Source organism: Alligator mississippiensis, chromosome 3 (genome assembly GCF_030867095.1).
Source record: "Alligator mississippiensis isolate rAllMis1 chromosome 3, rAllMis1, whole genome shotgun sequence".
Classification (NCBI taxonomy): Eukaryota; Metazoa; Chordata; order Crocodylia; family Alligatoridae; genus Alligator; species Alligator mississippiensis.
In genome coordinates, this window is record NC_081826.1 from 8,000,978 (window position 1) to 8,025,932 (window position 24,955).

At 42.5% G+C, this 24,955-nt stretch overlaps 1 protein-coding gene across 5 annotated transcripts in view; it reads left to right on the top strand.

Moving 5' to 3' along the window:
- TRAPPC9 (trafficking protein particle complex subunit 9) overlaps positions 1-24,955 on the top strand; it is an 839,741-nt gene that overhangs the window by 159,440 nt on the left and 655,346 nt on the right. For all 5 annotated transcript variants that reach the window (XM_059723710.1, XM_006258702.4, XM_059723712.1 and 2 more), the window contains one exon: positions 15,019-15,168. In XM_059723710.1, the coding sequence (XP_059579693.1) occupies positions 15,019-15,168 (150 nt within the window). The remainder of the gene's footprint in view (positions 1-15,018; positions 15,169-24,955) is intronic.

Here is a 24,955-nt window from a genome sequence, read left to right on the forward strand (position 1 = left end):
TGACAACCCCAGACAGTGGCTCATAGATTTGGAAGTTGATATCTGATGCCATATGAAAGAAGCAGCAGCAGCTTTGTAACATCTGTTATGTTTGTTTTCTCCTCATTCCAGACTAAGGGATGTATAAATTATATAAGACAATATATTTACTTACTCTCATGTTTCATAGTGCTTAGGGTCGGAAGGGACATAAACAGATCATCAGGCCTGACCCCCAGCCCTGGGCAGAATGTTGTTAGAGGCAAGGATTTTTATAGGTGGTACTTTTTATTGGACCAGCTGCATGGTTGGGATAGACTTAGACAAGCTTTCATGAGCCAGAGAAAACTGCATCACAGGCATAAACTCTTCACAAATCTGTCTTTCCTTTGTTGACAGCATGGCCATGTTTCACAAGTCTTGAGTCAAAACATTTACAATGTTTAGAACTTCTTGAGGAGTGATGTTAAACGCACTTCCACAGGGCTTTTTGATGCTTTTATCTAAAGCTCGGCCAATCAGCTATTAGATAGAAGTGCCAAAAGCCCCACTAAAACATCCAATCTGTACAAACTTCAGGTAAGCTGGATCCAACTAATGCACTGTCTCTTCTGGGCGTGCTCTAGGCTTGGTGTGGGAATGCACCGAGTTTAAAGTGAAGTGCCAATTTTTTTAACATCTGCAAGTAATGAGTGATTGCGCCTTTTAAACCAGATTTGTACCACTTACAGGAGCATGCAAGTGTTAGGTTTGTACTATAATGGCTGATGAGTGTTCTGGCGGGGTGGGGAAGGAGGGGGAAGCTGCCGCCCCATTAAAGTAGTTGAAAAAGATGTTTGATCATGTTCTTAGGTCACAGTACAAATATTGTAGAAATAAAGTTAGAATTACTAGGTTTGTATATATTTTAGGATTACTACATATTACTTAGTTCAGAATTTTGTATGCATGTTATTTTTTGGCTTTACTCCTTTAAAGTGGGAATGGTTCTCTGCATTCAAGTTGTGACTAGAGGTATGAGTAAAAACTTTTAAGTTCTTGGATAGCAGCAGGTGGGCTCATTTCTTTCTCTGATTTTGGGCCTAAATCTGCTCACTTGCTAGTCTCAAAGCTTCTTTATTGTCCTACCTCAGTCACAATGATGTAGAAATAATTACTTGGTTCTGTTTTGCAATTTTTTTTACATAGTCTTAATATACTATTTAGTAGTGAATTCAATAAAGGTCTGCTCTTCCATTAAGATGTCAAGAGTTAATGCTAGTGAGAGAACTGGATGCAACTGGAAGGGAATGCTTCTCTGTACATTAATGGGAGAATTGATCTTTCAGGGCTTGCCTATAGGTTGAGAATTGCTTCAGATTAAGAAAATTTGTGAATTTAAAACACAGTAGTTCTTCCAGAACAGCTCAGTATGTAGACACTCAGTCAGGAAAAGCCATTAGTCTTTGTTCGTTTAAAAAAAAAAAAATCTCATAAATGTATTTAATACCTTTCAAACTAATTTTCTTCATAATATGTAATGAGAAAGTGTCTAAGCCAAGTTTTTTCACCACATTGCTTTTTTTCTGATGTTGAAATTTGATTAACCATGTTATGTCATTAATTCAGCTATAATTCCTTTAGTAAAGCCAAGGGCCAGTAGCAATTATGCGGTTACTTTAAGTGAATGTTCTCAAATAATGCAACAAATACCAACTTGGGTTCGATAGCAGTGTTAAAGTTTTTAGAAATGACCACACAGACACAGTAGTTAATTATAAGTGTTTGATCAGAATATTGCATCTGGGCTAGCAGAGTAGATTTTAGCTATCGCATGCTAGTTGGCTTCATCTGATAGAGCATCAGAGATGGGTTCTTTGCTAGTGTTTATCCCCTCCCCCTACAGTTATTCTATCTGCTTATCAAATCTAGCCTGACACTTCTATACTTACCAATTTAATTATTTCTCCAGTTTCCTTGTTTATCCTTTGTCCATTTTCAGTGCGTTTTACCACTATTCTTCCTAATATGTGTATTGTATCTCATTTACTTTGTCTGTGCTTAGCACTTTTCACCCTGAGAAGATCATTTTGAAAATCACTTCCCCTTCTCCACCTCCCATGTATTCCTGGAAGTTTGATCAATTCTTCTATTTAAGAAGGTAAGGCAGGATGGCACCATGAGCTTTCATTAGGCAACAACCTGTTTTATCAGATGCTTGGAATGAATACCACCATCTCTGCACTCAGACATACCATCACCTGTTACATCCATGCTGTACTACAGCAATGAGTCCTGTAGCTGTTCACCCTTTTATCACAGACACTAACCTCAAGTGTGGTCATGCTGAAATAGCCACTTTAGATTAAGCCCTGGTAATAAAAATGTGAATTTAACTAAACTTACTTATTTTAATCCATTTTTGTAAAGCTACTAATTTTTTCTATAAATCTGAATGTACTTAAGGGAACATTTAATTATCCAATCCAAATAATATACTATTTTTCACTTCAGTTCTTTATTAAAAGTAACTGCTTGAATTGATTTGTTCCTATTTTATTAAGCCCCTGGCATTTGGAAGGTATAGCATTCACTAGCTAATCCTTGTGTACATCTAACAATTTGAATGGGAATTGAGGAATGGTTTGTGTTTTTTTTTAACACAAGAGCCATCAAAACTAACAGGAAAGAGCTTTGTTGATTTAAATTTATTTACTTATTTATTAAGAGTCTCTTTCCATTAGAGCAATTGTTAAAGTCTTAACCCACAATTTTCTTTCCAACTGAAATGGAGGACATTCCCATCTAATCTCTCCTGACAAAAGTCAGAGGCAGAATGCGGTAGGACTTATTAACTAACAGAACTAGGGGCGTATAATAATTATACAATGACTTCAGAATTGGATATCGTTGGTTATGCCGCCCTTATCCAGTATTTTTCATTTGGAATTACCACCAGCGTAAGAGTGTTTCCAAGTGTCTGGGGAGGCTGCCACGCACGAGGGCAGCAGGAATTATCAATTTTTTTCTGCCATTGCGTGACTGGCAAAAACTGTTTTTGCTTTTTTGGTTTCGTTCTGTTTTGTTTTTTTCACCAGCTACGCTTATTGGTGCTGGGTCTAGTTGCCTCTGTCACCCTGCCCTAGTTATGCCACTGAAAATTACTGGTTAGTATATGGGGGTGTAGGCTGTAGCAGTGTTCGTCTAAGGCAGGGGTCGGCAATTATTTCAGGCGGAGGGCTGCAAACTGAATTTTGGCAAGCCATCCAGGGCTGCATGACAGGCAGCCAGGGCAAATAAATATTAATATTCTAAATTTTTAGGGACCCCATGGTTTGGATAGTATGGCCTGGCGGGCCGCAGCTGGCCCGCGGGCCACATTGTGCCCACCTGTGGTCTAAGGACATAAGCAGATGAGCCTATAAACTTTACTTCATCAACCTCCTGGATACAAAAAATGATGGATTAAATATAGACATTGGATTTATGGCACATTATAACCTGCCTGACATCTGACTCCCAGGTACCTCTCCGATGTTTACCAGCTGCATTTATTCTGCTTCGTTCTCCTGCCCCCTCACCCCCACCAGCCTCTCTTACCCCCTGACTCCTCCATTTACATCTTCACTGCTTGTCTTCCATGCATACCAGCCTCTGGCCTCTTTACTGTTCACTCCATCCAGGAAGGGCACACACCAACTGTAGATGTTTCCTCAGCCTGACGAAGGGTATTTAAACCCTAAAACTTGCTAAGAGGAACTTTTCCAATGATTTGAGTAGGTCTAATCAAAGATATCAGATTTACCCAAAGAACCTTGTCTGGCTAGTATACTTCATTGTCCCCTGGGAATAGCAATGCTTTATAAGTCAGCAGTTATGTTGCTGACGTGCCTAAGCAGTGGGGTTAAAGTGGTTTGGATTAAGATGTTATGTTTGTGAAGGCCACATTTTGTTGCTCAGGAACAACTGGAGTTAGTTAGGCTTACCTTTAGAGAAATTTGGCAGTTGGGTTGTGATACTTGTAAACTTCTTTAATGTTCATGGATTCCAAAACTCATGGCTGTTTATATATTTATCTACCATTGAAAAGTTTACTTACCTTCCTTTGGGATCACTTCATATTCTAGGGGGGACTTCAGGTTGTAATGCACCTGTTGGTGTAGTGCAAGTCATATTCTGATAATACATTGAACAAGCACATCTTTTAACTCTGAGAAAATAAAAGGAGGGAAAGGTGCTACTTTAAGTTATTGGAGAATATCTCACTTTAGTCCTAAAGCTTGTTTTGATCATTTTTTATATGAGTTTAACGAGGTTTGTTTGTTAAATCCAAATTATGTAAAAGAATATGCTTCACAATCTTTCTCCTATCGAGCAAACACCATATGTTCCCCTAACCTGCTTCTACTTCGGTTTCATTTAACTTCTCCATCTGAAATCCCCATTTTACATGCACTGTGTTTTGAGCATGTTACCAAAGCTTTTGACTGTTAGCATCCGTCAAGATTGCCTAGGCTTGTGCTTCTATACAGGTGCGTAAAAAGTGGGGCACTTGCAATAGTCCCTCAAGCTGCCTTTTATTGCCTCTGCTGCTGAGATGCCCGTGGACTGGGTGACCAGTGTTCCAGTTCAGGCTAAGCTCTTTCACAACTTTCTGAGAATCTTCAGAACCAATTCCGATCTTCTGTGTTGAGCTGCTTGTGGCAGCTCTTTGGATCAGACCCCTCTTAATAAACCCTCTCCAGTACAGGCACTTATGTACACAGAGCTTGGAATCATGTGCATCATGTGCTGTAAGGCTCTGTGAAGTTTTGGGTGCTGATTTGATTCGGAGGAAATTCAGCCTGATTCCACAGCCGAATCTCCACATCCAAATCGAATTGGGAGACTAATAAAAAGGTCTGAATTGATTCAAAGCTCTCTAAATTGATTCAGAGAGATTCAGAGATATGGGCAGCCCCCGCTTGCTGCCAAAGGGATCTGGACCCGGACTCTGTGCTGGTAAGATTCATAGATTCATAGATGTTAGGGTCGGAAGGGACCTCAATAGATCATCAAGTCCGACCCCCTGCATAAGCAGGAAAGAGTGTTGGGTCTAAATGACCCCAGCTAGATACTCATCTAACCTCCTCTTGAAGACCCCCAGGGTAGGGGAGAGCACCACCTCCCTTGGGAGCCCGTTCCAGACCTTGGCCACTCGAACTGTGAAGAAGTTCTTCCTAATGTCCAGTCTAAATCTGCTCTCTGCTAGCTTGTGGCCATTGTTTCTTGTAACCCCCGGGGGCGCCTTGGTGAATAAATCCTCACCAATTCCCTTCTGTGCCCCCGTGATGAACTTATAGGCAGCCACTAGGTCGCCTCTCAACCTTCTCTTGCGGAGGCTGAAAAGGTCCAGTTTCACTAGTCTCTCCTCGTAGGGCTTGGTCTGCAGGCCCTTGACCATACGAGTTGCCCTTCGCTGTACCCTCTCCAGGTTATCCGCATCCTTCTTGAAGTGCGGTGCCCAGAATTGCACGCAGTACTCCAACTGTGGTCTGACCAGCGCCTGATAGAGGGGAAGTATCACCTCCCTGGACCTATTTGTCATGCATCTGCTGATGCACGATAAAGTGCCATTGGCTTTCCTGATGGCTTCGTCACACTGCCGGCTCATGTTCAACTTGGAGTCCACTAGGACTCCAAGATCCCTTTCCACCTCCGTGCCACCCAGCAGGTCATTCCCTAGGCTGTAGGTGTGCTGGACATTTTTCCTCCCTAGGTGCAGCACTTTGCATTTCTCCTTGTTGAACTGCATCCTGTTGTTTTCTGCCCACTTGTCCAGCCTATCCAGGTCTGCCTGCAGCTGTTCCCTGCCCTCCGGCGTGTCCACTTCTCCCCATAGCTTTGTGTCATCTGCAAACTTGGACAGAGTACATTTCACTCCCACGTCCAAGTCGCTGATGAAGACATTAAAGAGTATCGGTCCAAGGACCGAACCCTGCGGGACCCTACTACCCACACCCTTCCAGGTCGAGACCGACCCATCTACCACGACTCTTTGGGTGCGACCCTCTAGCCAATTCGCCACCCACCGAACTGTGCAGTCATCCACATCACAGCCTCTTAATTTGTTCACCAGTATGGGGTGGGATACCGTATCGAAGGCCTTCCTGAAGTCCAGGTATACGACATCCACCCCTCCTCCTGTGTCCAGGCGTTTCGTAACCTGGTCATAAAAATAGACTAGGTTGGTCAGGCACGATCTGCCCGCCACAAACCTATGCTGGTTTCCCCTCAGCATAATTTGCCCTGCCGGGCTCTCACAAATGTGAGCCTTGATAATTTTTTCAAATACTTTACCAAGGATGGAGGTGAGACTGACTGGCCTATAGTTGCCCGGGTCCTCCTTCCTCCCCTTTTTGAAAATGGGGACCACGTTAGCCCTTTTCCAGTCCTCCGGGACTTGGCCCGTGCGCCACGAGCATTCGAATATTCCCGCCAGTGGCTCTGCAATGACGTCGGCCAGTGCCTTCAGCACCCTCGGATGGAGCCCATCCGGGCCTGCCGACTTAAAGGCATCCAGTTCTTCCAAATGACTCTGCACCACCTCAGGGTCTACGCATGGAAGTCTGGCGCCTTGCTGCTGCCTCTCTACAACCCCAGTGAGAGACTTGTCGCGCCCCTCGCTTAGGAACACTGAGGCAAAGAACTCGTTGAGGAGTTCAGCCTTGTCCCCTCTATCTGTCACCAATTGCTGCTGCCCATTTAGCAGGGGTCCTATTCCTCCCTGGGCCTTCTTTTTACTCCCAATATATCTAAAAAACAATTTCTTGTTGTCCTTTACTTGGGTTGCCATCCTCAGCTCCATGGTAGCTTTGGCCCGCCTAACTGCCTCCCTACAAGCATGAGCAGAGGAGGTATATTCATCTTTAGTGATCTCACCCTTTTTCCACTTTTTATGTGCTCCCCTTTTGGCCCTTAGGCTGCCCTGGATTTCTCTGGTCAGCCATGGAAGCCTCCTGGCCCCTTTCCCTCTTTTGCCTCGCTCGGGGATCGTCTTGCTTTGTGCCCAAAGGATCGTTTCCTTTAGGCACAGCCACCCTTCTTGGGCACCCATCCCATCAAAACTCCTACTCTGCAGTGCTTCCTTGACTAATCGCCTGAGTGCATTGAGATCAGCTTTCCTAAAGTCTAGCACTTTCACCCTACTAGTTACCTTACCCACTCGCCGTCTTATGTTGAATTCTATCATAAGGTGATCACTGTCTCCCAGATAGCTACCGATTTGGAGGTCCCCTATCATGTCATCTCCCGTTGCCAATACCAGATCCAGTATGGCATTCCCCCTAGTGGGACCATACACCTCCTGTGTCAGGTGGAGGTCCTGTACACAAGTTAGAAACCTGCGTGAGCGATGGGACCTTGCTGTCTGCGTCTCCCAGCAGATGTCCGGGTAGTTTAGGTCCCCCATGACTACCGCCTCTTTAGCTTTTATGGTCTCCGAGAGTTGCCTCAGGAGCCCCGCATCTATTTCTTCCCCTTGGTGTGGGGGAGGGGAAGGGGGGAACAGGCTGGAGAATGGGGATGGGGACTGTGGGAGAACCCCCAACTCCCATCTGCTCTCCCAGCCCTATGAATGGCTGCCCTGCCAAGCCCTGGTTTCCTGGCTCTTTAAAAAAAAAATTATAAAAATAAAGTAAAGCCCCACACTCATCAGCTCCTGCCATGTGGGGGGGGGCAATTCCTGCTGCCCCCCACTGCTCCATGCTGCATGGGGGGCTTTGCCATGAGTTCCCATCCCCTGCCCGCTCTCCTAGCCCCGTCAATGGCTGCTCTACCTGGCCCCTCTTAAAAAAAACAACAAAAAAAAATCCTCCCCCCCCAGAAGCCCCCCACACTCATTGGTTGCTGTAGTGGCCATTGGGGTGTCAGGGGGCTTGTGGCAGACCCTCCCCCCCCGCCCCCCTTGCAGCATGGGGCAGCAGGGATTGCCCCCTGCCTGGCAGGGGTTGGTGACTGCGGGTCTTTTTTTTTTTTTTTAAAGAGCTGGGAGGCTGGGGCTGGGCAGGGGAGCTATTGATGGGGTTGGGAGAGCGGGTGGGGGATGGGGCCTCTTTGATGCAGGGATTTGGCAGTGGCCGAATCTTGGAATCGGATTCGTCTGAATTGATTCGGAACAGTGATTCAAATCACTGTCCCCTGAATCGGTGGAATCCGAATCCAAAGCGAATACTACCTGCTTTGCACAGGCCTAATGTGCTGGCCTTTTAAGAAAGGGCATAGTAAATCTCACATCTGTCTGGGAGAATGTTACATTCTGAACATTTCAGTATGTCTTAGCCTGTTTTTTCATGAGGACTCTCAAGTCACCAGATACAAGTCTCATTGAATGTAGAGGAAATGAGCTCCCAAATCACTGAGCACATAGGCAAATTTATGATTACCATGAAGATAATACCAAAGAAAAATGTGAAAATGGTATTGAAATAGTGTTCTGTAATTTAACTCCAACTTCTTATGCTGAAGCTGATACCAGAATCTCAGATACTGAAGTTGAGCACTGAAAGGGGTTGCTTCTAGCATTGAGCCTGAAGTGAAAGGAGGAACTGTTTGTGTCCTCCTAATGCAGATTTCTAGATTGAGGTCCTCCAAGGCCTACCAGGGCATCAGAAAGTGAAGAAAAAGAGCAGACTATCTCAGTCCCCAGTATTGACAGTATCACCATTGGCGTTGACCCTAGCTTGTGACAAAGCTTTGACTTAACCGGGGCCATTATTTGTGCTGTGATACTGTCTCTTGAGTAGAAAAGGTCTGCTTCTCTTGCCCATCTCTAGGATATATGTTTTCCGTCATTTACTTTCTTCTCTACAATGCTCTGTGGTGCTGTTAAGAGACTCCAAAATCTTACGAGCACCAGCCCCCCAGCCCCAGTATGCATAGTGTTGCATATTAGTTATTTATATATTCATGTGGAATACAGCAACCAAATGACAACATAAATGACTGCACTGGGGGATAAGACTAGAGTGACTGTTTTAGATTTGATATCCATTGGAAAGCAACATCAGTAGCCTGGTGCAAGTCTTCAATGCAACCATTGAAATGATAAATAGGGCATTCCTCTGTGATGTGTGCTATAATTTGGATTTCACCACACTCAGACTTGGGGTATTTAATAAAATTCCATTTATGTAGTAGGTAGTTACATCTACCTTGTCTAGTACAAACCCTGCTCAATGTTGTCCAGCTCCACTTTGATAAAAAGAAGTCAGAAGGTTTAGATATGGTGTCTGTGATAAGAAGTTTATTAATGATGTCAATTGTGTTTCATTTTTTCCTTGATGTCAAAGTTTTCATCATTCAGCATTTTTCCCATACTCCAAAATGGCCTCGAGCTTGGGCCCAGAGGGGTCATTAAATTCCTCAAAAATTGGTAATGAATATAAGCATTTTTTTTCTTGACTCTTGAAGTAGACTGTTTATGTCAAAGATTAGGAGGAGGGATAGAGCAGGCAGCCAGGGAACAGGAGTGGATCTGCAAGTACCAGTTCTGAATGCCATTGCTTCATTCAGTTGTCAGGCTGGTATGAGCACTCCTGTCCCAAACTGGGGCACAGTAGTCAGCCGCTGAATAAATGAGGGCTTCAGCCAAGCTTCAGCATCGCTTCCCCCACTTGTACCAGCCAGTTGTGAGACAGTATTACACGTGGCAAGTTTGTTGTTAGTCATTTATGGATGATGCCTATAGGCAAGACTGTGGTCAAGGTGGACTCCTAAATATCTGAGGTTAGTCATAGGTGACTAGTTTTCCACAAACCTGATTCTTAGTTGGGCGTTCACCTGATAGTGAGATGAAAAAGGAATAAACTTTTGTCAGGGTTGGGCTTCAAATACCATTAATTAAAATAGCCTTCTAGTTTTGCCAAATCATTACTGAGTATGGTTTCAATAACGCTAGAATAGGAGTCCTGTGCTAGGATGGCAATATTGTCAGCATAAATATATCTTCTTGATTTTTGTCTGAGGAATATCGTGTATGTACCAGTTGAAGATGATGGGTTGCAGAACAGAGCCCTGTGGTAAACTGTTGCTGATGAATCAGCCTGCTTATTTTATTATCAAGGCAAACTCTGAGCTTGTGGTTTGATAAGATATTAAGCAGTATTGCAATAATCTTTTTGCACCGGATAGTCTTTATCAATATAACTGTAAGGCCCCTTATCCATACTGTGTCATAAGCCAAAGTGAGATTAATAAAGGTTGCTCTGGTCTTCTGTTTTCTTTGGAATCTCACTTCAGTAAAGGAGGTGAGAGTGAGAACTTGATCACAGGAGCTCCTCCTTGGTCCAAAGGCCTCCTGGTCTGAAGAAAGCCTGGGCTCCAGGATAGGGCTAATTCTCGACAAGAGCACTCTTTCAAAGAGTATGCATATGGGATGCTACCATGTCCCTATTTGGGAATATTGGGGCCCGCTTTCAAAAGGCGTTAAAGGAGACATCTGTGATAGTCATCTACAGCAAAGAACTAAAAAGTCGTCTTCTCTGTCCACTTCCCTTCCCAGCCCTGTGATGTGTGAATACCAAGGGGAGCTGAGTCTAGGGACAGAGCAACATTACTGACCTATTCCTCTTGCTGGGATAAATGGTTTACAGGCATTGGATGACACTAAACCATTGCAGAAGGTTTTTGCCTTGATTGCCAAATGGCAGTTGACACTCCAGTCATTTCAGAAAAATCCCACAAACAGTCTGACATCCTGCCGGCTTCTGATTCTGCTAGGGTTATCCTTCCCCATTAAAGGAATACCAGACCCTGCTAAAATCCTGTGCCAGGCATGAGACTTAACACCAATACTGAAACAAATCAAGAAGTGGGGGATTTTGGGGTGGCTAATCCACCCTGTAGTCACCCCTTTAGCACTGCCCCCGCCCACTCCTAATATAGCAAATTTAATAATGATTTTACTAAACAGTATGAAGAAGAGTTATAGCAGATTATAGACTGACAGTAGGTAATCATGCAGATTAACTTCTTCCTCTTACTGTAATTTCCCTTTTAGATGAAATATTCAGATCTTATCCTGTAATTACAGTTGTTAAGTTCGGGACTATATGACTCGGATTACTTCACCTAAACTGGGTTTTTCTCATTGATCTATTTTCTTTTTACTGTGTTAGACATTCTTAATACCATCAGCGAACTGTCCGTTCACTCCTAATACTCTGCATCTTGATGAGAAACTCTCTTAAAATCAATTTCTTGTTAAACCAGCTCAGTGTTCAGATACTCATATTTGTCAGGCATCATCCTTTTTCACTCATTTTTACAGGGGAAAAAAATCTTTATCTTACTGTTATGTTTCCGCTTACCAGGAAGAGGAGGCAGAAAGTGTTTTTCATTTGTTTTTTTTCCCCTTCTCGTCGGTCTGGAATGTTGAACTACCGTCCCTGGCGACCTATAGAAAATTAAAATGATCATCACCTGGCCACAGTTTAATTTGTAAAAGGAGGAAGAGGCCGCTGTGGCCAAACAGCACTCCTAATAGGCTGTTTTGTTGTTTTTGTTGTTTTTTTTTTTTTTTTGTAGTACCTCTTTCTGTCTTCTCCTCCCCCTCCTTCATCCTCTCCTCCTCCCCCATTCCTATGGAAAAATCCACTGCACTGAGCTGACATGAGAAGTGGTTAGACAAGGGAAAAGATGTTTTAGCTTATATCCGTGTACAGCACTTGAGAACATGAGAGAGGCAAAGGAGTTCTAGCTTATAGATGACGCAGAGAATGCTGGAGTATTTAATGCCTTTTTAAATTTAGTCTTCACAACTAGGGGTAGCAGAGATAGGGAAGGAGACAAGCAACCTAGAGTAGTGGCAGAATAGATTAGGGATTACTGGGAGAAACTAGGTGCTTTTCAGGGGCCGGGCCAATGAGATATACCCTAAAGTGTGGGAGGAATTGGCTGAGGTAATTTTGAAGCCATTGGCTATCCTCGTTGAGAACTTGTGGCTGGTGGGTGAGGTTCGGGATGACAGGAAAAGGGCAAATGTAACGCCCATCAGGAAGAAAGAGAAGGAGGATCTAGGGAATACAGACCGGTCAGCCTGAATCTGGTCCCTGGAAAGATCATGGAGCAAGTGCTCAAGCAATCTGTTGTGAAGACCTAGAAGAGAACAAGGTGATCGGGAACAACCAGCATATATTTACTAAGAGCAAGTCGTGCCTGACCAACCTTATTTCCTTCTTTGATAAGGTGTCCAGCTCTGGATGGGAGGAGAACAGTGGGTGTGATGTACTTTGACTTTTGCTAGGCTTTTGATGTCATCTCTCATTACATTTTCATTAACAAGCTACAGGCTAGCTGAAAGTACTGTAAGGTTAATACATAACTGGTTGGATCATCATGTTCAATGAGCAGTCATCAATGACTCAGCATGTAGTTGGGAAGAGGTATCGAGCGGGCTTGTTCAGGGGTCTGTCCTGGGTCTGGTATTATTTAATATCTTTATATGGTTAGATGCCTTGGGAGCATAATTTACGAGGACAGGCCGAAATAACTAGGGTTATTTAGTCTGGAGCAGAGAAGACTGAGGGGGGATTTGATAAGTCTTGAAATACCTGAAGGGCAATTACAGGGAGAATAGAGATTGGCTTTTTTCTGGCCACAGAGTACAGGATTAGAAACAATGGCCTCAAGCTGCAACAGAGGAATTTTAGGTTGGAGATTAGGAGGAACTTCCAGACTATCAGGGTGGTCTGTCATTGGAATATGCGCCCTGGCGAAGTTGTGGAATTTCCATCCCTGGAAATGTTCAAGAGCAGGTTGGACAGACCCTTGGCTGGGATGGTTTAATGGGGGGTGAGGTAGGCACCCTCAGTCTGAGCAGGGGCTGGACCTTGTGGGGTCCCTTCCAGCTCTCTCTTCCTGTGATCCTATGGTTAAGCAGGAATAAAATTGAGATTTTAATAGAATTATAGAAAATTAGAGTTGGAAGGGGGTCAGGAGGTCATCTAGTCCCAACCCCCTGCTCAAAGCAGGACCATTCTCAACTAGATCATTCCAGCCAGGGCTTCATTGAGCCGGGCCTTAAAAACCTCCAAGCATGGAGATTCTGCCACCCCTCTGGGTAACCTGTTCCAGTGCTTCACCATCTGCCTAGTGAGAGGTTTTTTCCCCCTAATATCCAACCTAAGCTACCCTTGTTGTACCTTGAGACCCTTGCTCCTTGTTCTGTCATCTGCCGCCACTGAGAACAGTTTAACTCCATCCTCTTTGTAACCAACCTTTGTTCATTTTTCAGTTTCTAAATTCTAATTTCTGGATGAATGTGGAAACCTCTTTCTCTGCCTCATTCTCAAAAAATGCATATGGAAATAGAGGTCTTTAATTCTAGAATTTCGCTCTCATGCTAATTTCCCACCATCATATCTATACACACAATCTTGAGAAGTATGTTGGGCCTTATCTAGTGCTTTAAGAGCCAATAGATTGGTGTGCCAAAGGAATGAGATCCATATTTTTTCTGTGGTTCCTATAAAGCACTGTTTAAATTCTGATGACTTGGTGCCCTTTTGAAGAATCCTTTAATGTACAAATGGTACAGTCTATGCCATTATGAATAAAAACCTTCTTTAAGATGCTCCCAGGCAAACCATCACATTTGTTTTATGTATTCATAGCCTGGCCAATGATGGTCATCACTATAGTATGTAAATGCCTAAAAATATTAATGAATTAGTGGATGAGAACTGAAGCAATGAAAAGCTGCATGATTTTGCTCAAGGTCATACAGGGACTTGCCGAAACAGGATTTTAGCTGAGATCTTCTGTGTCTGTTTATGATCTGAATATTATGCCAGAAAAAGTAGTTAATCACTAGATGTCACTGTTGGCAACAATGTGTCATTTTTCATACTTACCATTTTTCCCCCATAACTTTGAATGTTTCATATCTGTTTACTCTTTATACTGGTTGCATAATTTTACTAATTGCTTTTGTTATAATTACTTTAGACTGCCTATTGCTGGTATTTGGGTGCAGTTCAGGTCTTACTTGACAGCACATAATTGACAACATTTTATTTTTAGTTCCTTTGTTTTGTTGGTTGCCAAACCACATTGTTGTACAATTTATTGCCTGCATTTATTTGAGCAATTCTTTGCATTATATCAGTGCTCATTGAGTGCATTGGGTAATTTCACTTTGTAAATTATCTTAATGATATATTTCCAGCAAATAGTAATGAAATGTATCATGCTATTTTTCTTATAACTTGACATTTTTGAGTCATTTTAATGTCTATGGGAAGAGGACACAAGTGGCTAGAGTTATTCCTGGTGGTGGGTCATTGGTATACAAGCTCCCCCACAAATACCTTCTAGTGTAGGGTAAGAATGATCTATAGCATCCCTAATATTCCAGTGCCTAACTGCATCAGCTGTAATAGGTGACACAGGCATCTTTTACTTTGAGTTTGTTTGTTAAGAGGTAGAACCTTCAACTTAAATAAACCCCCAGCCACCAAAATAACAAACTGAAGATGCTTCAAAATTACAGTTCATTGCTTTTTTTTTTTTCCTTTGGTATTGAATTTGTTTAGTTTCTTGGTGATGGAAAGCATGTGAGAATCTCTATGCTTACCGGTGCGTGTCCTGTGTCCTGGTTGGAAGGATTATGTGATTAAATGCTAGTTAGTTTAGCTCATTTAGTTTGCATTCTGGAGTGCGAAAAGTGCATATTGTATGCACCCTTCTGATTCAATAGTAGTCATCTAACTGTTTGGTTTTTTTTTTCCTGCTGTTTAATAATTTTTATTTGGGGCATTTGAAGATACACATTGTTCTTTCAGCCAGTGTATACCAACCTGCTTCGTTTAGACACCGTTAGATTTAATTTTTTATTTCTGAAAAACAAGTTGGCTAAAACAGAAAATGAAAAATCAAATGAAAATAAAAAGTACTGCAAAATTATACAGTGTATATGTATGGCACTTGTATACACATTATGGTATCTGTTTGTTATAAACTTGAAAGTTAGTGCTTTGTTCTTGTGCATGTGCTAACAAAATTATATTCTTTTTAATATAGAAAAGCTGTATGGCGATTTCCTCAGTTGGAAGCTAGAAGACACCCTTGCCCAGTTCCCTCTAAAACCAGGGAAGATTGCAACGTTTATTGTAAACATTAAAGTGAAGCTGGACTTCTCCTGTCAGGAAAATCTTCTGCAAGACCTTGATGGTGAGTTATGAACTTATTTTCTGTTTGGAGCATGGGATTTTATTTTGGCAAGGACTCAAATCTCTTGTCATATTGGTTCAAAATCAGAGGATGAAGCAAGTGTCTTCTGTTTCTACACTTGTATCGTGCAACCCTGTGGGACAAACCCTATGGGACATGGGTAGGGATTTAGGACTGAATCTTCGTGATTGCTTGTTGACACAAGTCAGAGCTTGTCATGGCCAAAACTTCTCACCCTACTGAGGACTTAAGTTACATTATTTAACTTTTCCCAATGGGGAGTTCTTTCAGAGCGTGTGCTTCTGATGATTCTTGCAATATTTTATTTTTCTTTATTAATTCCTCTTGATGCCAAGTTTCCAAGCACCAGAGGGCTTTAAAAGGAGATGCACACAGTGACGACTTAAGTGTAGCTGGCTATCTCCTGTCTGTAGTTATGCAGTGCATTTGTGGTCTTGTTTATTTGGAACATATGGACTTATTCATCCAGATGAGTTAGTCACACAGATATTGTGGAATTTGCATCCTGCAGAATTCCAATGACTGACTGACTACTGAGAGATGATAAGATGCAATATTTACAAGGAGGGTTTTTATTGTAGTAATTAAGAATCTGTGTGGCATCAAATCAAATAAACAAGAATGCAGCTTTGTGCCTGAATTTTTTCAAACGGTCTTATAGATACTAGTGCCAAGTATTCAGTTATTAGAACGCACGTCACAAAATAGAGAAATTGTTCAAATATTAAATATATTTTTAGTTGGTGATATTTCAACTGCCTGGTTTATTGTGTTAAAGTAATTAATAAAGGGTCTTAGGAAGAAACAGGAAATGGGTGCATATACATGAGATGTTTACTGCGAAGTAGATTCATTAGTTGTACAATATATGTCACATGTCTACACATGCAAAACTTCTAAATTAAATAATGTACTCTGCAGCAAGATAGCACTTACAAAATTCTTGTAAAACTGCAGTGGGAAAGTACTTGTAAAGGCTGCAGAGTTTGGTTTTTTTTGTGTGTAGAAGCTGCCCCAGCTGGCTGGGGCGTGAGGGTGCTTCATTGCGGGGGCTGCCTGCTGGCTAACCCCCACGCTGAAGCACTCTTGTGCCCCAGCCAGCCTCATGGCATGTTGACCTGGAGAAGCAGCACTGGGCTGGCAGGCTGGCCCCTGGGTCCCCTACCATCTGGGGTGGCTCCGACCCTGCTCCACATGTTGCGATCCCAGGCGCACATGAAGACATGGCACCTGGAAGTTTATTCATGCACTTCAACATGCATTAATATGCCAGTATATACGCTTCCAACATTGAGTCATCCTAAACAGGATGTTCCTATACCTTAATGAGTAAAGATAAGGCACATAAAAAATTACTTGAGTTTTATTTCCTGATTTAATTGCCATTATGCATTATGTGCAAGAACTATGTAAAACGGGAATGTTTTCAGAAATGAGAATGACCAACAGAATTATATTTTGTACATAATTTATTTTAAGTGAGAGAGACTGAGCTCTGGATTTGACTTGTGAATTCATTTAGGCAGAATTGGTATTAATAATTGATAAAGGCTTAATGATTTCTTATTAAACTTCTCTAGTGTTAAGTACATATCTTTTATATTACCATTTATATGATCAAAATGCTTCTTTTAACACTCAGTACAATAACAATAATTAAAGTTTTGTTAAAATAAATGTTAGCTGAAAAGCTCTGATTACTAATTCATGATTAGTACTGGTCTGAGACTTGTGAGAGAAAATTCTTGGAAAATAACAAGGAGGGAGGGAAAGAAAAGAAATATTAGGCCAATTTCAAATGTTAAAAAAACCCAACCCCAAAACCCACACAATTAGGTCCTCCCAAACTTTGATACTGTGTTTAGCACCTGACATGTGGCTTTTTAAAATACCACTAACCTTGATTTCTGTAAGAACTTGGAAATACACCAAATCATATAAGATGTTCAGTAAATGTAACAAAGCATGGCAGTTTTATAGCGTGGCAGTCCCAGATTGGGGATGTGGGGGGAGAGGGGACTTGACAGATTTGGCACTTGGAAGAGGTAACGGTCAAGCACCTAAGACCAGATGGCATCACTCCGTGCCACCTTATCCATTGTTCCAAATTAACTTTCATCCTAGCTGTGTGACCCCTGAATCTCCTCTTCCTACATGCATCCCCCAACAAATTACCTCACTCAGTACTGGAGTGTTATGCCAAAATACACACGCGTGGTGATCACACAGTTCTGGATGAAGCTTTGTGTGTGGCCCAGAAGAGGGAAGTAGGAAGCAAAATCCAAAACATGGAAGTGTATCACATTAAGTTGCATGTACTTATTGGTATAGCATTTCTCATGCTACAGTCTAATGTATAGGGAGGGCACTCATGAGGATCTTCTATGGCAGGGGTGGACAAAGCCTTTGTGTGTAGCACATGGTAGATTAGGAAGGGGAGGGAGGCAACACGGTGGCAGATAGGGCAGGGATCATCAGATCAGGCAGGGAGCAAAGAGTAGAGCAGTGAATCAGGCAGGGGACAGGGATTGGAGGGCACTAGAGGAGAGTGCAGAACTAATTTGTGGCACATCTCCCAAAACAGGCTGGCCCCCACTGGTCTGTGGTTTGGCCCAAAATGCCAGCAAAGATTATCAAGGTTAACCTTGCATCCAGCCAGTCCTGCATTTTAAGCAGTATGAAATCCTTCTACCAGAACAGATGTAGCTTTTATGAGCTAGTAGTTTAACAGATTCCCTTTTGTTTTATGGGAAAGAGAATGGCTTAGTGCAGTGGTGCTCGAGCATTTGGCTCCACGGGTGAAATGAATGGCGTGGGGGTGGTCCATGGGCTGGATTAAGCACCATGCATCAGGATTGGGCCCTGGGCTGCCTGTACCTGGCTCTGCATGGCCTCAGCTGCTTCCCATGTGATATGATCAGTGTTCCCCTCCTGCCAAATTTACAGACCTGTGTGGAGCCCTGTGGACTGTATGCCACACTTCCAGGGGCCAGGAATGGCCCACAGACCCTGGGTTTATCACCCATGGACTGGTAGATTGAGAACGGGACCCAGCCTTGGACACCTGGGGTCTCTTCCTTGCTTTGGCAGTGGCCTGCGGGGTGATGTTGGGCAAATTACTTTCCCTTTGTGTGCCTCAATTTCCCCACCTATACAATAATTATAATGGAAGTGTTTTGTCAAATGTTTTGGATTTCTACTGATTATAAAACATTATAAAAGGGCATAGTGGTATTACTCTTGTTTCATATATGCAGTTATACTGGCTTTTTCACATAGTTCTGAAATTTCCCCAAGAAGCATCCTTACCTCCCATGTCTCTCAGGCACTCAAAAAGGCAACACCAACTAAGCTTGTTCACAAGTGAAGTTTCAGTCAATTTTGAAACTATGAAACTTTAGGGTATGAGCCTGAGCTTCAAGTACATCTAGAACCTTAATAACAGTGTCACTGTGTCATTTCTCTAAAACAGAATTGCTATCGAGTACTAATTGAAGCCTGGAGTCAGTAGCATGGCTAAGGGAGCGCGGGGTACGATCAGGGCACCAGACATGGGGATCGAACTGTGGTGGGGGGGACGCAGGGTGAGACAGCAAAAATAACAGCTACCTCTGGTCTGGCCACAGCTGCTGCTCCATGTGCCGCCACCACCACGGAGAGCTCCAAACTTCTTACTTATGGCTCTGCCTGCAGTGAGCAGGCCCAGTTCCTCCTTAATAATGAAAGAGGGCCATAGTAAAAAGTTACCATTTCCTAAGAGCCTGGATATCTTTGGATGACTGATACTGTACTCATTCAAATATTAATACAAATACTGGTTTAATTTCAAACTGATACAACACCACCTTTTGCATGCTGCTGTAATTTTAATATAGGTTTTAAAATTCACGGTTACAAGAATCAGAAAAGTCACAGGCAGCTGTGGCATGGCCTTTATTGATAGTGCTGCTAAAGCGAGTGCATTATCTTCTTTCCTTTTAAAAATTAAATTTACAGGTGATCCAAATATTTTCATCTTTTAAACAAAAGCCATGTCCTTAGCAGCACGTTTATTACTTTAATCTGTTTTCATTTGGTGCCACAACTGCTTCCATTAACACTGTTTAATACTTTATAATGGAGATTTAGCACAAAAAGGACAGATTACACACTGCAGTTATTATACAACTATATATTTGGGGAAAAAAATTATCCAACAAAATAATAGCTGTAATTCTTTTCTGTTAGAGTTTTTCAGCTCATGTTCTTACAGCTTAAACGGAAACTGCAGTGATTACTTATTCATCGGCAAGTTAAATACTTGCATGTTTATTTTGAAAATGAATTTTCTAAATGCTTTTTAGCCTCTGTTTTGCCTTTAGAATTGTTGGATGGTGGCTTATTTGGGCTGCTATTATTCCTGTGCCTCCTACCCTGGGCTTCAGTCATTATGCACAAAGTAAGACTTGAAGATTTCACTTGCTCTCATTTTTTAAATGTGTGAAAGATGGATCTCATTACACTTTGTCAAACATCTTTGACTTGTTCGTTGCAATTATGAGCATGTTTGATAGGCAAAAAAAGGTATAAATATATTACAATTAGATTTATTTTCCTAAGCTGTTTGACTTTAATAGTACAGAATATTCTCACTTAAAAAATTGGAACCATACAGTATGAATTTTAAAAAGCACCATTCTGTATGAATAGAGCATATATTAAATAGGTTAAGAACTGATTAGCTGATTTCCCAAAGTAGCCATTTATTGGAAGTGTTGTCAAATGGGAGGGTTCTGCATGTTTTAGTACTAGTTCGGACATTTTCATCAATGCAAGTTGTATCTCCAGGGATTTTATGTTTAACTTGAAGATGACATAAATGTTGGTGAAACAGTAAATGATAGCAGTCATGCAGAACTATCTAGATTGCTTAGTAAACTGAGAAGACTTAAACAAATACGTTAATAAAGCAAGTGTAAATTTACGCTCTGCATTGTGTGTTCCTAGACGTATACCTACAGAATGAGGAGGTGTATCCTGGAAATCACTGACTCTGAAAAGGATTTAAGAAGTCATAGTGAACAAGCAACTGAACATGGGCCCCAGTATATCGGTGTGGCAAAAAGGGCTACTATGATTCTTGGAAATAGAAAATGAAAATGAGTAGGGAAGTGATTTTTGTCTCTGGACTACTTGTAAAAGTTTGGGTGCTAGACCTGTTTGGAGAGGTTGAACAACTAGAGAGGTTGAACAAGAATGGTTTGAGGACTGGAGACAGTGCTGTACAGTGAGTGTTTTTAAGAGCTCAGTGTGTTTTAGCTTACCAGAAAGAAGATTTGAGAGGTGACTTGATTGAAGCATGTGAGCATGTTCACAGCAGGGAATACTGGATACTGGAGAGCTCTTTAATCAAGTGAAGAAAGGGATAAGAAGAATGATTGGCTGGAAACTGAACCCAGACATATTCCAAGTAACAGTAGGGCTCAAAATGCTGCTAATGACAACGATTAACTATTGGAACAAATGACCAATTAAATGGTAAATTTTGATGTCTTTTGGTATAAGACTGGATGAGTTTCTAGAAAGTACTTTTCAGCCAAACAAGTTATTAGGGTCAACACAACTAGTTGGATGAAATGTTCATAGCATTAGTCTCTAGATCAGTGGTCACCAGCCAGTGGCTCTCACTCCACCAGTAGATCTCGGAGCCTCTTGGAGTCAATCCGAGGCTGGGGTGAGGTGGGCAGGGGGGCTGAGTGCATAGATTCATAGATTGTAGAGTTGGAAGGGACCACAATGGATCATTGTGTCCGACCCCCTGCCCCTGGCAGGAAAGAGGACCGAGGTCAAATGACCCCAGCCAGGTGACTGTCTAGCTTCTTCTTGAAGACCTCCAAGCTAGATGAAAGCACCACCTCTCTTGGAAGCCCATTCCAGATCCTGGCCATCTTTACTATGAAAAATTTCTTCCTAATATCTAACCTAAATCCACTATCAACTAGTTTACACCTGTTATTCCTAGTCACTCCCTGGGGTGCCTTGGTAAACAGCGCTTCCCCTATTCCCCGTTGACCTCCCCTAATAAATTTATAGGCGGCCACAAGTTCTCCCCTCAGCCGTCTCTGTGAAGGCTGAAGAGATTCGGCTCTCTCAATCTCCCCCCATAGGGTCTATCATGAAGGCCACTAATCATGTGAGTGGAACCTCCTCTGGACCCTCTCGAGATTCCCTGCGTCCCTCTTGAAGTGCGGCGCCCAAAACTGGACACAGTACTCCAACTGCGGCCTGACCACTGCCGTGTAGAGGGGGAGCATCACCTCCTTTGATCTATTAGTCATGCACCTGCTAATGCACAACAATGTGTGATTGGCCTTGTTGATGGCCTTTTTACACTGCTGGCTCATGTTCATCTTGGAGTCAGTTATGACTCCAAGATCCCTCTCTGCCTCTGAGCTGCTGAGAAGGACACTCCCTAACCTATAGGTGTGCTGGGGGTTCCTCCTTCCCAGGCGGAGTACCTTACATTTATCCTTTATTAAACTGCATCCTATTTCTCTCTGTCCATTGATCCAACCTGTCCAGGTCGGCCTGAATCTGCTCCCTGCCCTCCAGTGTACTAACTTTGCCCCATAACTTGGTATCATCAGCGAACTTGGAGAGGGTGCTCGCCACATCCTTGTCCAAATCGCTAATGAAGATGTTAAATAATATCAGTCTGAGGACCGAACCTTGGGGGACCCCACTGCCCACCTCCCTCCAGGCCGAGAAGGACCCATCCACCACCACTCTGGGTGTGGTCCCTAAGCCAGGTGGCCACCCGCCTGACCGTGTAGGCGTCCACTCCACAGTCTGCTAGCTTCCCAATGAGGATAGGGTGCGAGATTGTCGAAGGCCTTCCTAAAGTCCATGAAGATGACATCAGCCTCAGCACGCATGTGCCCCAGCCCAGCAGGTCAGTCTGTGGGGGAGGGAAGGGGCAGGGGCTAGATCAAGGCCCCCATGGTGAGAGACAGTGCCGCAGAGGCAGGAGCAGGGATAGGTTGCGTGGGGCCCCGGCCGGGTGGGACTTACTTTCTGGGGAGGCGTGCCCCCAAATAATCTTTTCTCCCTTTGCCTCAACCCCCCCCCCCGACTTACCAGCTGGGGGGTGGGGAGGGGAGTGGCAATGCACGGTAGATCTTGGGCTGCTTTTAAATGCCAAAGGTGATCTGCTACTTAAAAAGGTTGGAGACCACTGCTCTGGATAATGAAATGGTCCCTGACTGGCCTTAAACTGTATGACAAGTAGGTACAGTCACGTTCAAATAGTTTTAAGTTCAATTAACAATACTTAGAATGACAGAGGACGTACATTTCAAGTAGGAAGTAGTTTTTAGAGTCTTTACAGTAAAATGCAATGAGTTCTGATTTAGAAAGTATCCTTTGTACTGTGCCACAAAATAACCTGTGTATGATTAGGAGTGAAAAGTTAAAGTAACATTTCAAGTGAGAAAGTAGGACCGAGTTCCAGATAAATTGGGCAAGTACAAGAGAGAAAAGACTTCTTCAATGTGGAGGAAAAATTGGAGAGGAGGCCATGACTTAATTTCAAAGTGAACAAGCTGGTCGTTCAGAAAATAGGTGGGCATAATTGTAAAGGCTTAGGCTAGAATACATCTGTTTTACAAGTTTACAAGTAAAAAAGGCTTTTTGGCAAGGCTTCATATCCTGGAACAAAAACGTAGTTAGCCACAGTATTCTAACCTTAATTAGTGTGTGGGGGACATATATATATCAAATGTGATGCTTTTACTACATCCCTATTATCTGCTTTGTAATTACTTTGCAAACTTTTTAAAAAGGGTGGAAATAATTTCCTGAAATCTGACTCGTATGTATGTCCAAAATATTTTTGGACATGCTTAATGGTCGTGCTTAATGACTAGCTGCCCAGCTATTTCTCATGGGAGATGCTTCCTGAGATTCCAAAGGTATTGGAGCATCAGGCAATTAGTTTTCTGGGAAGAGTTCTGCGATTCACCCACCCAGACTAGCACCTGGGTTACAGCTCTGCGCATCAGTTGGACATATTTCTGTAGATTCATCTAGGACCCTTTGGGAGCCTGTGACAGCAACTGATTTAAGTGACTAAAAGTAACTTTAAGACACAACATTGTTATAATTTTTTTTCACCCAAAGGTCAAAGAACATAGGCGAAGGTATGATATGTGTGCTCTTACAAAACCTCAGCTTCTCTCCATAGTGGGGGTTCGACTCAATTTCTTTTGCTGAGTTGTAGACACCACCTTTGTAGTCTACTTCCTTTGACTCTATCTGAATCTACCCAGCTTGCCACCTTCTTCCCATAGACGTGCCCTGGACAGTCTGTTATGGCTCACAAACTTCCCTTCCCTCTTTATGTGATTTAGACTCCGAAATAGATCATTATTTTGTTAACCTATCATTTCTCAGCCTCAGAAGAACAGCCATGTTGCCAGGATTGGAGCAGGGATACACCTTATGTTGCTGGTTTGGTTAACCTTTTCTGTCTGGCATAGAAGCAACCTCTTTGCATCTAGGCAGGTAGTAGTACAATAAGCAGGAAACTAATTTATGCATAGTATTCATAAAAATATTCAAATTTTCACTTATGACAAAGGTTTTAATGTTTGCAGGTTTGTCCCTCCCTGCAAGAACTGATGCCTTCCTTTCCCCTTCCTGTCTGAATTGAGCTGTTCCTTCTCTTGAGGCTTTAATCAGGATTGCCCCTCATGTAGATAATACAGTGTTCTCTTTCACCGTCTCAGTTAGCTGCTTACAAAGGTGGAGCTTCATGATGTAGTAGTGGTGCCTCCTTATAGAAACTGTAGGCATTCTTAGGTAAGCCTTGGGCCATGTGTTTAGAGAGCATGTATATGGACTTTGAACCATGAACTTCAGCATTGAAAACCAGAATCTGGGTTTCTCAGTGTAGCTAAACATTGTTTTGCTTAAAGGACTAAGAATTGTATTCTCAAAAGCACAGAAGTGACTAATAGGGACCAGCATTCTGTTGTCAAAAGTGACTCAAGCCCTTGGGATCCATGTCCTTTCAATGAGACGTGGGGCTTGAAGTCCATTGTTCACTTTTGAAAAAGCAAATGAGACTTTATCTCCTAAATGATTTATGTGCTTTTGGGGATCTGTCTAAAAGTTTCTAATCTAGCATCTGTAGCACATTTCAGTATTTTTTTTTTCTGTGAGCTAGCAACTAGAGAGTTAAATACCCATATTTTTCTGTTGTCAGATACATTGCAGGATTTGGACTTCTTCATGGAGGCAGCACCTAAAGGTTTTACCCATCTAGTTCAGGAAGCCAACTATAAAATTCCCAAAGAGCACACAAGAGTCAGTTCTTCAAGTTTCAGAAGAAATTCCTCTTTCTTACAAGGACATCCAGGGAGCTTTGTGAGAAGTTTGATTGCTACGTTACAGAGCTATCTGGTAGACGCTGTAGACGCATTGGAGTGACATGGAGACAGAGGTCAGGAATTCTCTGCATGAGAAACTGATCTGGTGTGAAAAATAACATGGTTCATATAATAGTTAAACCCCCCCCCCCCCCCCCAAAAAAAAAAAAACCACAAAAAAACAAACAAACCCCACCAACAAAACTTTTCTGGAATCTGATATACTGGACTCTTAAAATATAATTTATATGTCCTGTTCTTTCTGAGGCAATGATCTTGTTGATCGTTTCCTCAAGCATTGTAAAGAAACCTGAGTATATTTGCCAGGCACATATGCAATATCAGTATTATTGATCAGA